The following is an 18,907-nucleotide window of genomic DNA, read 5'->3' on the forward strand; positions in this document are numbered from 1 at the left end:
TGCACAGGAGATGCCCTCACAATCGGACAGATTTGGAGTGTTTTTGCAAAGAAGAGTGGGCAAATCTTGCCAAGTCAAAATGTGCCATGCTGATAGCCTCATACCCAAAAAGTAATAAAATCAAAAGGCGCTTCAACAAAGTATTAGTTTTAGGGTGTGCACACTTATGCAACCACATTATTTTATTTTTATATTTTTTCTTCCCTCCACCTAAAAGATTTCAGTTTGTTTTTCAATTGAGTGGTACAGTTTATAAGTCACATTAAAGGTGGAAAAAGTTCTGAAATGATTTATCTTTGTCTAATTTTTTTACTGCACAGAAACCTGACATTTTAACAGGGGTGTGTAGACTTTTTATATCCACTGTATATTCTGCAAGACATTCTCCAACACCTTACATAATATAGCGCCCAAACCTAAATGATCCTTTAAGAATGGAGAAACTTGATGCAGGCAGATATCAAAGGCTCCATTTACACGTCCGTGGTGTGTTGCGGACCCGCAAATTGTGGATCCGCAACACACCCGCCTGGCACCCCTATAGAAATGCCTATTCTTGTCCACAGCTGCGGACAAGAATAGGACATGTTCTATCTTTTGCGGAGCTGCGGACCCGAAGATCGGGGCTGCGCTCCGCAAATGCGGAAGCAGACAGCACACTGTGTGCTGTCCGCATCCATTCCATCCCCATAGAGAATGAATGGGTCTGCACCTGTTCCGCAAAATTGCGGAACATATGCGGACCCATTTGCGTACGTGTGAATGGACCCTTAGGGCGCATTCCCATCTGACGTTTTCGACAGTGTGGTCACCACCACATCCCACAGATGAAGCTCATGGCTCCATTTGGCCAAAAAGCACATTGCACACACTGCCGCAATTTGCGGTAAGACTGTGTGCGATTTTGCCCACAGCATCAAAAAGGTCTCAGCTAGAGAAACCCTAATAGGATAATGCATCAAGTGTGCTGCGCCAGAATATTGGAGTGATTTTGACTGTTTTGTCGGTGGAGTATGCATTTTCTCCACTTTTATGATACATTTGCACCATTTTAGGTGGGGTTGCCCCATGCCCAGCAAATTGCATTAACTAGGGGTCAGGCAGATGTTTTGTGGGAGGAGCTTCATGTGTAGCCAGATTTATCATTGTGACTTTTTGACCAAAAAAGTCACCCCAAAAAGTTGCAAATGAACTTCAGTCCCCTGTGGCATACAAACTGCCAGAAACCTCTATAAGGCCTCCTGCACACGGCCGTTTTTTTCCCCCGTTTACTGGCTGTTTTTTGCATCCTGTATACGGTCCGTATACGGAACCATTCATTTCAATGGTTCCGCAAAAAAAACGGAATGTACTCCGTATGCATTCCGTTTCCGTATTTCCGTTTTTCCGTTCCGTTTTAACATAGAACATGTCCTATTATTGCCCGCAAATCACGTTCCGTGGCTCCATTCAAGTCAATGGGTCCGCAAAAAAAAACGAAACACATACGGAAATGCATCCGTATGTTTTCCGTTTCCGTTCCGTTTTTTGCTGAACCATCTATTGAAAATGTTATGCCCAGCCCAATTTTATCAATGTAATTACTGTATACTGTATATGCCATACGGAAAAACGGAACAGAAACGGAAACACAACGGAAACAAAAAACGGAACAACGGATCCGTGAAAAACGGACTGCAAAACACTGAAAAATACATACGGTCGTGTGCAATAGGCCTAAGGCTTCCTGCACACGAACGTGTGCTTCCAGTTGCCGTATTGCGGAACGCATTTGCGGATCCGCAATACACAGGCGCTGTTCTCTGGCCATTCCGCATCACGGATGCGGACCCATTCACTTCAATGGGTCCGCAAATCCGGAGATGCGGAACGGAAGCGCGGAACGGAACCCTACGGGAGCACTACGGAGTGCTTCCGTGGGGTTTCGACCCGTACTTCCGTTCCACAAAAAGATAGAACATGTAGTAAAGTGAATGGGTCCGCGATCCGTTGCAGTTGCCCCACGGACGGTGTTCAGGCATTGATGTGTGCCAGTTTCTAAATTTGTCTAAAAAAACAAACGCAACCCATGGCAGACACTCCAAAAATGAGAGAAATTAGCTGCAATACATTACCCCCTACGACTTTAAGTATGTGGTCTACCGTGGCCAACTTTATTCATCAAAACTCTGTTTAGTGCAGATTCACACAGTACAGTTTTCATGCGTCTTTATTAGCAAATATAAGAAACGGATGTAAAAAGAGGAAAAATATAAATTTCTTATATTTCACTCCTTGTCTGTGTTCTGTCCACTAAAAATTTACCATTTCCAATATGCGTGGAATCAGTTTAGGGGACCTTCCCACACAGCAGATTTCACTGCAGAAATTTCTGAGACTGAAAATCAGTTGCATTTATCTGAATGGGTTTGTTTTCACGATAAGCCCTGGATTTCTACAAGCATCATTCAGATGAGTGTAACTTGGCACCCTTAGGGCTCTTTCACACCTGCGTTCTTGTCTTCCGGCATAGAGTTCCGTCGTCAGGGCTCTATGCCGGAAGAATCCTGATCAGGATTATCCTAATGCATTCTGAATGGAGAGAAATCCGTTCAGGATGCATCAGGATGTCTTCAGTTCCGGAACGGAACGTTTTTTGGCCGGAGAAAATACCGCAGCATGCTGCGCTTTTTGCTCCGGCCAAAAATCCGGAACACTTGCCGCAAGGCCGGATCCGGAATTAATGCCCATTGGAAGGCATTGATCCGGATCCGGCCTTAAGCTAAACGTTGTTTCGGCGCATTGCCGGAGCCGACATTTAGCTTTTTCTGAATGGTTACCATGGCTGCCGGGACGCTAAAGTCCTGGCAGCCATGGTAAAGTGTAGTGGGGAGCGGGGGAGCAGTGTACTTACCTTCCGTGCGGCTCCCCGGGCGCTCCAGAGTGACGTCAGGGCGCCCCACGCGCATGGATGACGTGATCGCATGGATCACGTCATCCATGCGCATGGGGCGCTCTGACGTCATTCTGGAGCGCCGCGGGAGCCGCACGGACTGTAAGTATACCGCTCCCCCGATCCCCGCTCCTACTATGGCAACCAGGACTTTAATAGTGTCCTGGCTGCCATAGTAACACTGAACACATTTGGAAGACGGTTCCGTCTTCAAATGCTTTCAGTACACTTGCGTTTTTCCGGATCCGGCGTGTAATTCCGGCAAGTGGAGTACACGCCGGATCCGGACAACGCAAGTGTGAAAGAGGCCTTAGTCTCCGACTGTGTTCCATTTGTCTGTGGCATCAATGTCATCCATTTTTTACTTCTGAAAGAATTTTTTTTTTTATATCCACCCAGTGTTCCCTAGCAACCATCCGTGAAAAGTAGGCCGCACACAAACTGTGTGCATTATGGGGAAAATAATGCCCCCTGCCCTGCTGGAGGATGTGCCTAATTAATTAGGAGCATCCTCCTGTATGCCTAAAAAGAAATCTACGACAGCTTAGAGCTTCTGTAGATTTCTGGCTTCCTTTGGACCAGAAAACTGGTGTAAATGAAGATAAATTTGTCAGGACAGCTGGCCACGCCCCCTCCCTGACCTTACCATGCCCCCTTTAAGGAAAGTGGTGCGGACAGCGTAAAATCCAAGAGATGTGTCAATTTTTTTAAAAGTCACAGTTAAAAAGTTGCAAACACATTGTTTGTGACTTTTTAATGCCACTTTTTAGGCGCAAAGGAGTAATAAATCTCCCCATATGCTTTTTTCCTCAGACCCATTGACTTGAATGGGCGAGTCTAGTGTGAAAAGCAAACCAAAATAGTGCATGCTGTGTTTTCTCAGCACGGATTGATGGTCCGAGAAGAAAATCTGACACGTAGTTTTGACCTATTGATTTTCATCAATATTCAATCCGTGTGCTGTCTGTTCTACTCTCAGACAACAACGCAGACACGAACATATGGAACAAAGATGGACCCTTCACGGACATTGTCAAAGATAAAACACTCGCAACCTTTTCATACACGTTGTCAAAGATACAGAGGTGTAAATAAGGTCTGTCTCTTACTCACTCAGAATCACTCACAAGCACCATATGGGACATAATAGAGAAGTACTGAACAGTATTGATGTGAATAAAACACACAAGATGAGATAAAACACTTAGGCCTAGTTCACACTTCAGTGATTTGATTAGTGACTTCCATCGGCGATTGTGAGCCAAAACCAGGTGCAGGTCAAAAACACAGACCAGGTGCAGATCTTTCCATTACACCTTATCTCTGTGGAGGCTCCAATCCTGGTTTTTGGCTCACAATGGCTTATTGCACACGACAGTATATTTTCACGGTCCGCAAAACGGGGTCCCGTTTTTCCGTGATCCGTGACCGTTTTTTCGTCCGTGGGTCTTCCTTGATTTTTGGAGGATCCTCGGACATGAATAAAAAGTCGTTTTGGTGTCCGCCTGGCCGTGCGGAGCCAAACGGATCCGTCCTGAATTACAATGCAAGTCAATGGGGACGGATCCGTTTGACGTTGACACAATATGGTGCCATTTCAAACGGATCCGTCCCCATTGACTTTCAATGTAAAGTCTGGAGTCCCTTTTATCGGAGTTTTCTCCAATCTGATGGTATATTTTAACTTGAAGCGTCCCCATCACCATGGGAACGCCTCTATGTTAGAATATACTGTCGGATATGAGTTAGATCGTGAAACCTCATTTCCGACAGTATATTCTAACACAGAGGCGTTCCTATGGTGATGGGGACGCTTCTAGTTAGAATATACTACAAACTGTGTACATGACTGCCCCCTGCTGCCTGGCAGCACCCGACTTTTACAGGGGGCTGTGATCAGCACAATTAACCCCTCAGGTGCCGCACCTGAAGGGGTTAATTGTACTATCATATCCCCCTGTAAGAGATCAGGGCTGCCAGGCAGCAGGGGGCAGCCCCCCCCCCCCCTCCCCAGTTTGAATATCATTGGTGGCCAGTGCGGCCCCTCCCCTTCCTCCCTCTATTGTAATAATTCGTTGGTGGCACAGTGTGCGCCCCCCCCCCTTCCTCCCTCTATTGTAATAAATCGTTGGTGGCACAGTGTGCGCCCCCCCTCCCCCTTCCTCCCTCTATTGTAATAAATCGTTGGTGGCACAGTGTGCGCCCCCCCTCCCCCTTCCTCCCTCTATTGTAATAAATCGTTGGTGGCACAGTGTGCGCCCCCCATCGGCCCCCCCTCCCTCTATAGCATTAACAACATTGGTGGCCAGTGTGTGGCCTCCCATCTCCCCCCTCCCCCCCCCAATCATTGGTGGCAGCGGGTTACTAGCAATAGTACAATAGTAAAAGATTCATACTTACCTGGGAGCTGCGATTTTCGTGTCCGGCCGGGAGCTCCTCCTACTGGTAAGTGACAGTTCATTTAGCAATGCGCCGCACAGACCCTGTCACTTACCAGTAGGTGGAGCTCCCGGCCGGACACGAACATCGCAGCAGCAGCCAGCAGCAGGTAAGTATGAATCTTCTACTATTGTACTATTGCTAAGTAACCATGGCAACCAGGACTGTAGTAGCGTCCTGGTTACCATGGTTACCGATCGGAGCCCCAGCGATTAAACTGGGACTCCGATCGGAACTCCGCTGCCACCAATGATGGGGGGGGGGGAGATGGGAGGCCGCACACTGGCCACCAATGTTGTTAATGCTATAGAGGGAGGGGGGGCCGATGGGGGGCGCACACTGTGCCACCAATGAATTATTACAATAGAGGGAGGGGGGGGGGCGCACACTGTGCCACCAACGAATAATTACAATAGAGGGAGGGAGGGGGGGGGGGCGCACACTGTGCCACCAACGAATAATTACAATAGAGGGAGGGGGGGGCGCACTGGCCACCAACCTATTATTACAATAGAGGGGGGGGGGGGGCCGCACTGGCCACCAATGATATTCAAACTGGGGAGGGGGGGAGGGTCTGCCCCCTGCTGCCTGGCAGCCCTGATCTCTTACAGGGGGATATGATAGTACAATTAACCCATTCAGGTGCCGCACCTGAAGGGGTTAATTGTGCTGATCACGGCCCCCTGTAAGAGATCGGGTGCTGCCAGTCAGCAGGGGGCAGTCTTGTACACAGTTTGTAGTGTATTCTAACTAGAAGCGTCCCCATCACCATGGGAACGCTTCTGTGTTAGAATATACTGTCGGTTCTGAGTTTTCACGAAGTGAAAACTCAGCTATGAAAAAGCTTTTATGCAGACAGATCTTCGGATCCGTCTGTATAAAAAGTAACCTACGGCCACGGATCACGGACACGGATGCCAATCTTGTGTGCATCCGTGTTCTTTCACGGACCCATTGACTTGAATGGGTCCGTGAACCGTTGGCCGTGAAAAAAATAGGACAGGTCATATTTTTTTCACGGCCAGGAAACACGGATCTCGGATGCGGCTGCAAAACGGTGCATTTTCCGTTTTTTCCACGGACCCATTGAAAGTCATGGGGTCCGCGAAAAAAAACGGAAAACGGCACAACGGCCACGGGTGCACACAACGGTCGTGTGAAAGAGGCCAATCACTGATGGAAATCACTGACCAAACACTGACGTGTAAACTAGGCCTTAGGCCTCATGCACACGACCGTTGTGTGCACCCGTGGTCGTTGTGCCGTTTTCCGTTTTTTTTCGCGGACCCATTGACTTTCAATGGGTCCGTGGAAAAATCGGAAAATGCACCGTTTTGCAGCCGCATCCGTGATCTGTGTTTCCTGGCCGTGAAAAAAATATGACCTGTCCTATTTTTTTCACGGCCAACGGTTCACGGACCCATTCAAGTCAATGGGTCCGTGAAAGAACACGGATGCACACAAGATTGGCATCCGTGTCCGTGATCCGTGGCCGTAGGTTAGTTTTTATACAGACGGATCCGAAGATCCGTCTGCATAAAAGCTTTTTTTAAAGCTGAGTTTTCACTTCGTGAAAACTCAGAACCGACAGTATATTCTAACACAGAAGCGTTCCCATGGTGATGGGGACGCTTCTAGTTAGAATACACTACAAACTGTGTACAAGACTGCCCCCTGCTGCCTGGCAGCACCCGATCTCTTACATCACCTGAAGGGGTTAATTGTGCTGATCACGGCCCCCTGTAAGAGATCAGGGCTGCCAGACAGCAGGGGGCAGAGCCTCCCCCCCTCCCCAGTTTGAATATCATTGGTGGCCAGTGCGGCCCCCCCCCCCCCTCTATTGTAATAATAGGTTGGTGGCCAGTGCGCCCCCCCCTCCCTCTATTGTAATAATTCGTTGGTGGCACAGTGTGCGCCCCCCCCCCTCCCTCCCTCTATTGTAATAATTCATTGGTGGCACAGTGTGCGCCCCCCATCGGCCCCCCCTCCCTCTATAGCATTAACAACATTGGTGGCCAGTGTGCGGCCTCCCATCTCCCCCCCCCCCCATCATTGGTGGCAGCGGAGTTCCGATCGGAGTCCCAGTTTAATCGCTGGGGCTCCGATCGGTAACCATGGCAACCAGGACGCTACTACAGTCCTGGTTGCCATGGTTACTTAGCAATAGTACAATAGTAGAAGATTCATACTTACCGGCTGCTGCGATGTTCGTGTCCGGTCGGGAGCTCCACCTACTGGTAAGTGACAGGTCTGTGCGGCGCATTGCTAAATGAACTGTCACTTACCAGTAGGAGGAGCTCCCGGCCGGACACAGACATCGCAGCTCCCAGGTAAGTATGAATCTTTTACTATTGTACTATTGCTAGTAACCCGCTGCCACCAATGATCGGGGGGGGGGGGGGGGGGGGAGATGGGAGGCCGCACACTGGCCACCAATGTTGTTAATGCTATAGAGGGAGGGGGGGCCGATGGGGGGCGCACACTGTGCCACCAACGATTTATTACAATAGAGGGAGGAAGGGGGGGGCGCACACTGTGCCACCAACGAATTATTACAATAGAGGGAGGAAGGGGGGGGCGCACACTGTGCCACCAACGAATTATTACAATAGAGGGAGAAAGGGGGGGGGGCCGCACTGGCCACCAATGATATTCAAACTGGGGAGGGGGGGGGTCTGCCCCCTGCTGCCTGGCAGCCCTGATCTCTTACAGCGGGATATGATAGAACAATTAACCCCTTCAGGTGCGGCACCTGAGGGGTTAATTGTGCTGATCACGGCCCCCTGTAAGAGATCGGATGCTGCTAGGCAGCAGGGGGCAGTCATGTACACAGTTTGTAGTATATTCTAACTAGAAGCGTCCCCATCACCATGGGAACGCCTCTGTGTTAGAATATACTGTCGGAAATGAGGTTTCACGATCTAACTCATATGCGATAGTATATTCTAACATAGAGGCGTTCCCATGGTGATGGGGACGCTTCAAGTTAAAATATACCATCGGATTGGAGAAAACTCCGATCCGATGGTATAAAAGGGACTCCAGACTTTACATTGAAAGTCAATGGGGACGGATCCGTTTGAAATGGCACCATATTGTGTCAACGTCAAACGGATCCGTCCCCATTGACTTGCATTGTAATTCAGGACGGATCCGTTTGGCTCCGCACGGCCAGGCGGACACCAAAAAACTTTTTTTTCATGTCCGTGGATCCTCCAAAAATCAAGGAAGACCCACGGACGAAAAAACGGTCACGGATCACGGACCTACGGACCCCGTTTTTGCGGACCGTGAAAAAAAACGTCTGTGTGCATGAGGCCTTACTGTTAGCTTACTGTGAACTTGTACTCTCACTGATCCCAGTTAGGCCTCTTGCACAGAAAGTTTTTTTTTCTCTTCCGGCCCTATAAAGAATGAATGGGTCCGCAACATTGCGGAACGGATATGGATGTGTGAATGGACCCTTATTGTCTGCAAATCACGGTCCAAGGCCCTATTCAAGTCAATGGATCTGCAAAAAATACGGAACGTACACGGAACACATCCATATGTCATCCTTATTTTGCGGATCCATACTGTAGAAATGCTATGCCCAGCCCATATTGCTCATGTGCTTGGTGATTAATAAGTTACTGTTTCCGTTTCCGATCCGCAAAAAACGGATCGCATAGGGAAACCATACGGATATATTTTATGGAATAACGGAACGGAAGAGGACTTAAATCAGAGAAAAAAAATTAACTGATACGGAACAACGGATCCGTGAAAAACGGACCACAAAGCAACAATGGTCGTGTGCATGAGCCCTTACAAGAGCCATAACTTTTTTACTTTTCCATTCACATAGCTGTATGAGTTTTTTTTTTTTACAGGACAAGTTGTATTTTTTTAATTGCACCATTTCGTTGACCATATTTTGTATTAGAAACTGGTGAAAAAAAATCCTTTGTGGTTTGTGAGGTTAAATTGATTAAAAACCCCCCACAATTCTGCCATTGTTTTTGGGGTTTTGTTATTACGGCATTCACTGTGCACTAAAAATGTCAAACTACCTTTGAAAAAAATCTAAATATTTTTTGCATTGCAATGTACTGCCACTTATAATGTATTTATATTTCCATTTACAGAACTGTGTGAGTTGTTTGCAGGGAAAGCTGTAGTTTTTATTTGTGCCATTTTGGTGTACATGTGACTTTTTGATCACTTTTTAGGCTGGGTTCACACTTGAGCGTTTTACAGCGCGTTCAAACGCGCTGTAAAACGCTCAACACATGAAAACCAATGCTTCCCTATGGCCCTGGTTCTCACTTGAGGCCATAGGACACTGCAGTCAATCACAGTCAAACGCGCGTTTACTATTGCAAAAAACGCGCATAAAAACGCGCGACAAAAACGCGCGTTAAGCGTGCATATAAAATGCGCTCAGGTCTGAACCCAGCCTTATTGTTTTTTCAGTGGGCGATGTGGGAATATGACTATTTGTATTTTTTTCCATTACGGCGTTTACCATGCAGGATAAATACTTTTAGGTATATTTTGCTAGTTTGGATATTTGGGGTAATATCAATTAACATTTATTTTTATATCTAAAATTGGGAAAGGGGGTTGATTTAATTTTTTTTATTCTTTTTGTTTTTAAATATTAAGGCCTCTTTCACACTTGCGTTGTCCAGGTCCGGCATGTACTCCACTTGCCGGAATTACACGCCGGATCCGGAAAAACGCAAGTGTACTGAAAGCATTTGAAGACGGAACCGTCTTCCAAATGCGTTCAGTGTTACTATGGCACCCAGGACGCTATTAAAGTCCTGGTTGCCATAGTAGGAGCGGGGAGCGGGGGAGCAGTATACTTACAATCCGTGCGGCTCCCGGGGCGCTCCAGAATGACGTCAGAGCGCCCCATGCGCATGGATGACGTGATCCATGTGATCACATGATCCATGCGCTTGGGGCGCCCTGACGTCACTCTGGAGCGCCCGGGGAGCCGCACGGACGGTAAGTATACTGCTCCCCCGCTCCCCGCTACACTTTACCATGGCTGCCAGGACTTTAGCGTCCCGGCAGCCATGGTAACCACTCTGAAAAAGCTAAATGTCGGCTCCGGCAATGCGCCGAAACGACGTTTAGCTTAAGGCCGGATCCGGATCAATGCCTTTCAATGGGCATTAATTCCGGATCCGGCCTTGCGGCAAGTGTTCCGGATTTTTGGCCGGAGCAAAAAGCGCAGCATGCTGCGGTATTTTCTCCGGCCAAAAAACGTTCCGTTCCGGAACTGAAGACATCCTGATGCATCCTGAACGGATTTCTCTCCATTCAGAATGCATTAGGATAATCCTGATCAGGATTCTTCCGGCATAGAGCCCCGACGACGGAACTCTATGCCGGAAGACAAGAACGCAAGTGTGAAAGAGCCCTAAGATATTTTTTTTCCCAAAGTTCCTGTAGAGGATGTGAACATGTCATTGTTTGATCGTTTATACTACATAGACTGCAATAGCTTACTATTGTAGTCTGTGGGGGCTGTGCCGCCATAGAAGCCAATTGACATCTTGCAGTTTTGCCACAGGGGATAGAATTGGGGATCAGTTCTCACTTAACTTTCAGATGCTGTCACTATTGACAGCGGCATCTGGGGGTTAAATAACTTGATACATTTGTCTTATCCTTTTGTCTAGAGAATCTACTCCAGTTTTCCTACTTCCACCCTCCTCCTGTAGTGAGATTGCGACTTAAAAAAAAAAAATGTCTCAATGACAAATCTGGGGTGAAACTCATTGATATAGCTAACCACACCCACTTTTCCACATTATGCCTCATTCACACATCAGTGTTCGGTCAGTGATTTCCATCAGTGATTTTGAGCCCAAACCAGGTGCTGCTCTAAACACAGAAGTGGTGCAGATCTTTCCCTTATAACTCATGTCTGTGGAGGCTCCAATCCAGGTTTTCGCTCACAATCACTGATGGAAATCACTGACTGAACACTGACAGTGTGAATGAGGCTTTACACAACTGGAGTGAGGGGTGTAAAAATGCAAAAAGTTAACAATTTTTTAAGAGCAAGTGCAAAAAAGTTGCAAAATGTTGTGCTATTGCTTACATTTTGTGCAAGCAGGTGCAAAATGTCAGAAAAAGCCCTATTTTTGCAATATTTTGACGCCAGAATTCTCGAGTGAATGTATAATAAATCAGGGCCTTTGTAAGTAAAATCAAGGTAATGGTTGTTTTTTTTAATGGTGGAAATCCCCTTTAGAATAAACTTTGTATTGTATTCTCAATTTAACCACCAGGTGGCACCAAAACGCTAAAGGCTCAGAGTAATGAAATCACTGAGGAAGATGTCCAAGGCTAAGGATACATTTTCTAGTGATCTTGTATTGTGGTGCACTATCTTTTAGTGTGTAAACATATCATTAGTTCTTGTTCTGTTCAAATTTACACTAATTACATTATATGTGTGTTTTCTATTAAGGTATTCCTCTGCAGAAGTCCGAAAAAATGTCACACTTAGCACTGGTTTTTTACTTCAGCGAAGCCTCAGTACAGCCAATACATCTACTCTCCAGCTAGTAAGTATTGCCATTTATATTACCTTACTAGTGATGTCTAGCATTTTCTTTACATCTTGTGGAACTACCATGGTAGAAAGCATAGCGGCTCAGGGGCCCACACCCAGTAGCTACTGATCATGGAAGATGATGGACAGGTGATGTTGGATTGTGGAAAGCCTGATCCATTCATTGCAGTGGGACGCTGCGGTTAGTACTGTGTTTATCTCCGCTCTAACCCATATCGTGCAGATATCAAGCCCATCTTCTTGGTACAGCTAATGGCCCATGTGAGGTTAAAATTCACAGCACAATTATTAGCTGAAAACAGGACCTTTTTCATGATTTCTACTTTGGTGTTGGTTTTAAAGAAGTTTTTACAAACATTTTACAAGAGTTTTTTTCTGCATCCCCATTGACTTCTATGGAAATTCAGAATCAAATCTGTTCAAAAGAAGTAACATGTCACTTTTCAAGCGTTTTTCAAATCATCTGCTTAAAAATACCTCTACCATGTGTACAACGTTGAGTTTCTACATTCAAGTCAGTGGAAAACTGTTGATGGAGTTTTAATTTTGATCAGTGGCAGATTTTAGCTGGGTGAGCACACTCTTAGGCCTCTTGCACTCCGGATGCGCCGCGTGTGTATTGTGGGAAAACCGCGCGAGTAGGTTCGCAATTGCAGTCAGTTTTGACTGCGATTGCATTCCGATGTTCAGTTTTTTTCTGCGCGAGTGCAATGCGTTTTGCCCGCACGCGAGAAAAAACTGAATGTGGTACCCAGACCCGAACCCGGACTTCTTCACGGAAGTTCGGGTTTGGGTTAGGTGTTCTATTCATTTTATTATTTTCCCTTATAACATGGTTATAAAGCCAAATAATAGCATTCTTAATACAGAATGCTTACTAAAATGTGGCTTGAGGGGTTAAAAAAAATAATAATTAACTCACCTCACCCACTTGTTCGCGCAGCCGGCATCATCTTCTTTCTTCTTCTTCTTGCAGGACCTGGAAAAAGCCTAAGGCCCCTTTCACACGGGCGAGTTTTCCACGTAAGTTGAACGCATTGCACCCGCACTGAATCCGGACCCATTCATTTCTATGGGGCTGTGCACATGAGCGGTGATTTTCACGCATCACTTGTGCGTTGCGTGAAAATCGCAGCATGCTCTATTTTGTGCGTTTTTCACGCAATGCAGGCCCCATAGAAGTGAATGGGGCTGCGTGAAAATTGCAAGCATCCGCAAGCAAGTGCGGATGCGGTGCGATTTTCACGCACGGTTGCTAGGAGACGATCGGGATGGGGACCCGATCTTTATTATTTTCCCTTATAACATGGTTATAAAGGAAAATAATAGCATTCTGAATACAGAATGCATAGTACAATAGGGCTGGAGGGGTTAAAAAAACAAAAAAAAACTTTTAACTCACCTTAATCCACTTGTTCGCGCAGCCGGAATCTCTTCTGTCTTGTTCTGTGAGGAATAGGACCTTTGATGACGTCATTGCGTTCATCACATGATCCATCACCATGGCGATGGATCATGTGACGGACCATGTGATGAGCGTAGTGACGTCATCAAAGGTCCTATTCCTCACAAAAGAAGACAGAAGAGAACAAGTGGATTAAGGCGAGTTAAAAAAAAATTTCATTTTTTTTTAACCCCTCCAGCCCTATTGTACTATGCATTCTGTATTCAGAATGCTATTATTTTCCCTTATAACCATGTTATAAGGGGAAATAATACAATCTACACTACAACTAACCCAAACCTGAACTTCTGTGAAGAAGTTCCGGTCTGGGTACCACAGTCGGTTTTTTATCACGCACGTGCAAAACACATTGCACCCGCACGATAAAAACTGAACATCGGAACGCAATCGCAGTCAAAACTGACTGCAATTGCGTACCTATTTGCGCGGGTTTGCCGCAATGCATCGGGACGCATCAGGACCTTATCCGGACACGCTCGTGTGAAAGAGGCCTTACTGTTCCCATTTGCCTCAAAATGTTTCCTTCCCCCGAATGTTACCTTTCTGCTTCCACATCCGTGCGGCTTCTCCAAAAAAGATAGGACATGTCCTATACTTCGTCGCAACATGCGGACCACAGATCCATTGAAGTCAATGGATCTGCACTGTGATGAGGTGTGCACACGACCAGTATTCAGGTTTGTGGATCCATGGTTTGCGGACTGCAAAACACTTAAAGTCGTGTAAATGCCCCCTTTGGCCCCTTGCAGACGAGCGTTCCTCCCGCAGCAAGTCCGCAACGCAGCTCCCGGCCTGACCTTCCAGCGCTGCCGGGGGTCACATAGCATTATATTGATTTATGATGCTATGTAACCCTTAGGGCTCGTTCACACGAACGTGTGAAGCCTGTGCCCGTGCTGTGGACCGCAAATTGCGGTCTGCAATGCACGGGCACCTTCCGTGGGGCAGGCGCATGGGGATCGCAGATCCAATCACTTGAATGGGTCCGCGATCCCTCCGTTCCGCAAAAAGATAGAGCATGTTCTATCTTTTTGCGGTGCGGAAGCACAGAACGGAACCCCAGAAAGCACTCCGTAGTGTTCTGTTCCGCACCATTCCGCATCACGGATGCGGACCCATTCATTTCAATAGATCCGCAAATCGGGACATGCGCCATTATTGATTCCGCTACCACGGACCACAACGGAATTCGGAATCCATATCGGGATTCTCCGCTAACCGGAAGCCGAACTTTAGACGCCGAACTTAAAACAGAAGTTCGCTGATCTCTACTGGTGACTTCTTCCTGGCAAATATACTATACTGGCCAGGAAGAAATCACCATAGCTCATGCGCGGCCTCGGCGTGCGCTTTCGGGACTGCGCGCGGCCGGGAGAAGAAAAGAAGTCGTCTGCACAAGCGCGGCCACCGCGATTCCTGAGAAGAGCGGTGGCCGTAACCAGGGGAGACTGCAGACTACAGTCAGGTAAGTATATGTTTATTTTCTTCTAAGGGGTGAGAATTAGTTAATTAAATATATTTAGAAAAATGATCACTGTTAAATCATTAACAGATTTAACAGTGATCATTAAGATGGGAATACCCCTTTAAGCCACAGGCATCCTTTAAGACTCACATATTTATGCATCAACGTACATAGGAATAATGAGGTAGATGAGACAAGTGATGTGAAGATCAATATGAGTGAAGGAAGTAAACAGTGGTAGCAGTAAATTGTTGTAGCAATTATAGATAAGGAGTTTGGAAGTTTTATTGTGCTTCAATAGATATCCAGTCCATGAATGTAATGAACCCAAAAGGTCTGAGGGGCACATTCCTTAATAGATGTAGAAGGACATAAATTCGATATGATTGTGTCAAAGGTTGTCATCAGCTTGTCACACTGATAAGAATATGGCTTAAGTAAGTGTTTATGAGCTTCAGGAGCTCACAGATACGATTCACATGAGCTATCAGATGATGGGATTCAGTGTAAACACAAAACCATGCTGCTCTGCAAATACACAGATTACACTGTTATATTGGGAAAGTGGCTGAAAATGTTTAATAAAGACCAAATATAAAAATGATTTTTAGGCCAAAATAAGTAGAATGCAATAATAAAAAAAAATGCCCCTGAAGGTGTCCAGGCTGCATGCCAGTTTATGGTAATTTTAAGCAGATGTTCCCAATAAAGACAGCATCTCCTATTTTAAGGCTATTTTAGACTTCAGAACATGCAACTTTTTCATTTTTTCTCATTACATTTCAAAAGCCCTAACTTTTTTTATTTTATTTTTCCTTCGACATAGCATTATGAGGGCTTGTTTTTGTGGTCTTAGTTGTGTTTTTAAATATTTTTTGAAGTGATGACGTGAAAGAAACACAGCAATTCCATCATTATTTTTAGTTTTTTGTTTTTATGGCGTTCACCGTGTTGTATAAGTGACATGATAACTTTATTCTGCAAGTCACCATGATTATGACAATATCAAATATATGTATTTTTTATGTTTTTCTACTTTTTCCAATTAAAAAATTAAAGTATATGAAACACCTGATAATAAGACGCACCCCAAGTTTTTAGAGGATCAAAATTAAGGCTACTTTCACACTTGCGGCAGAGAGATCCGGCAAGCAGTTCCGTCGCTGGAACTGCCTGCTGGATCCGGCAAAACGTATGCCAACTGATGGCATTAGTAAGAGTGATCAGGATCATGATCAGTCTTAAAAATGCCTGATCAGTCAAAAAAAATGCATTGAAATGCCGGATCCGTCTTTCCGGTGTCATCTGGCAAAACGGATCCGGCATTTACTTTTTTCATGCGCAGACCGGAAGGACGGATCCGACATTCCTGTATTTTGAATGCCGGATCCGGCACTAATACATTCCTATGGAAAAAAATGTTTTCTCTTTTGCCTGATCAGTCAAAATGACTGAACTGAAGACATCCTGATGCATCCTGAACAGATTACTCTCCATTCACAATGCATGGGGATAAAACTGATTAGATCTTTTCCGGTATAGAGCCCCTGTGACGGAATTCTTTGCCGGAAAAGAAAAACGCTAGTGTGAAAGTACCCTAAGAAAAAAAATATTTTTCATCAGACCTCTTATAAGATCCTCAGATCAGACCCCCATATCAGGAACTCAGATCAGACCCTCATATAAGGAACTCCATGTCTGACCCCCATCAGACCTCAGATCAGACTCCCGTCAGACTTCCATGCCAGACCCCTGTATCAGACCTCACTTCCATGACAGACCCCCATCAGACCTCCGATCAGAGATAAAATAACTTCACTTACCTGTACCTCTCCTGCTTCGCTGCTCCTTTCCAAGTCCAGCGATCGCTGCTCCAGTCGTGTATCCTTGTCTTCTCTGGCCCGCGTACAGCGTCAGGTCATAATGCGCGCATTACGTCCTTACGCTATACGCCGTCAAGACAGTGCAGCGCGGGCCCAGGGAAGAAGACCATGGAGGGTGAGTACAGGAAGCGCTCACAGCGCTTCACTCCCCACACCTTCTGCATACTAGTGAGCCCCCCATAATGGAAGTGTTCACTATTATTTGCTTAATAAGACTGAACAATTGGAGCAATGACTGGGGAGATCTCTGGATCCATGTGAGGTACAGGGCTGGTTCTAGCTTTGTTAGAAAGAGGTTGTCATGTACTAGAGCAGGGGTACTCAACTGGCGGACCGCGGTCCAAATACGGACTGCGGACACCAGCTGTCCGGACCCCTGCCATGCCTTCCATAGGAAGCAGCACTTTAGGCTGCTTCCTAATCTCCCAGTGGGCCGGAAAGAGCTGAGGCACAAGCTCCTCCCCATGCAGGCACTGGATGGAAGGGGAGGAGCGCGCTGAAAGAGACGGGTCCCTCCACATGCAGACATCGGGACTTGTCTCTCTTAGCGCTTTCATCCAGCGCCTGCACGTGGAGGAAGCTGTTTCTCTCAGCGCGCTCACTCCCTCCTCTCCTGCAGCAGCACGTAAGGGAGCTTCAAGCTCCAAAGGACACTTACATGCTGCTGGAGAAGACCTTACCACTGCCAGCCTCAAAAGAGGTACTATAAAACGCCGCCCCTGTCTCCGCTAAGCCACGCCCAAGATTGGTTATACCACGCCCCTCCCACTCCACAGCTGACCGGAATTTGAAAACTCAAGGTAAAATCAACTTGGGGGTGTGTGGAGGGGACTGAGGGGTACAGACAGGGCGGGAATGCATCACTGACCTCAGGAAAGGACTCCACAGTGTCAATGGTCTGTTCCCATTTTGCCTGTGCCTCTCTCTGTAAGGGTCCATTCACACGTCCGTTTTTTCTTTCCTGATCTGTTCCGTTTTTTGCTGAACAGATCTGGACCAGATCTGGACCCATTCATTTTCAATGGGTCCTGGAAAAAATCAGACATTGAGCTGTCCGTTTTTTTCCAGGACCCATTGAAAATGAATGGGTCCAGATCTGTTCAGCAAAAAACGGAACAGATCAGGAAAGAAAAAACGGACGTGTGAATGGACCCTAAGGCTGCTTTCACACTAGCGTTTCTATTTTCCGGTATTGAGATCCGTCATAGGGTCTCAATACCAGAGGAAAACGCTTCTGTTTTGTCCCCATTCATTGTCAATGGGGACAAAACGTAACTGAACAGAATGAAATGCTCCAAAATACATTCCGTTCCGTTTGGTTGCGTTCCCATACCGGAGAGCAAACCACAGCAAGCAGCGGTTTTCTTTCTATCATAGGATGCAGAGCAAAACTGATCCGGCATGACACACACAATGCAAGTCAATGGGGACGGATCTGCTTTCTTTGACACAATAGAAAACTCATTCGTCCCCCATTAACCTTCAATGGAGTTCATGATGGATCCATCTTGGCTATGTTAAAGATATTACAACCGGATCCGTTCATAACGGATGCACACGGTTGTATTATCAGTAACGGAAGCGTTTTTATGAGCCCTGCCGGATCCAGCAAAAACGCTGGTGTGAAAGTAGCCTACTGGTGGAATAAAGATAAGACTCCATTCATACCATGGTATTTTTGTTCCACATCCAAGCCCCATTATTGGTGGATTAGATGCTGACCCCTTCATTTCAATGGGGCTGCAAAAGATAAGAGAGCACACTGTGTACTGTCTGCATCTTTTGTGGCCCCAATAAAGGGGATTGGATGTGGAACAAAAATACATATGTCTGTTCTGAGGCTAGCTTTGCCACCCGGCCAGTAGCTCACCAGCAAGGCCGGGAATTTTAGTAGCCTTCCGGTATTTTCCTGTACGGACTGTTACTAATGAGTGCTTCCATTGCAGAGCGCTCATTAGTACAGCCTTTACCTTCACCGCCACTTGTGTTAATAAAAAATAAATAAAATAAATAATTACCTCCTCCATTTGCTCGCGCTGTAGGAAACACTCGTTGCTGACTGGAAGCTCAAGATAGGACCTGTGAGACGTCATCACACTGGAGCGCAGGTCCTGTCCTGAGCTTCCAGTCAGCATTTTTCTTACTG

At 46.4% G+C, this 18,907-nt stretch overlaps 1 protein-coding gene across 1 annotated transcript in view; it reads left to right on the top strand.

Annotated features, from left to right (window-relative positions):
• The window catches only part of DOCK8 (dedicator of cytokinesis 8), a 193,897-nt gene that overhangs the window by 26,794 nt on the left and 148,196 nt on the right, over window positions 1-18,907 (top strand). Inside the window, exon 2 of the mRNA XM_040417106.1 lies at window positions 11,844-11,940. Coding sequence (XP_040273040.1) covers window positions 11,844-11,940 — 97 coding nt within the window. The remainder of the gene's footprint in view (window positions 1-11,843; window positions 11,941-18,907) is intronic.

The sequence above is a fragment of the Bufo bufo genome, chromosome 2 (genome assembly GCF_905171765.1).
Source record: "Bufo bufo chromosome 2, aBufBuf1.1, whole genome shotgun sequence".
NCBI lineage: Eukaryota > Metazoa > Chordata > Amphibia > Anura > Bufonidae > Bufo > Bufo bufo.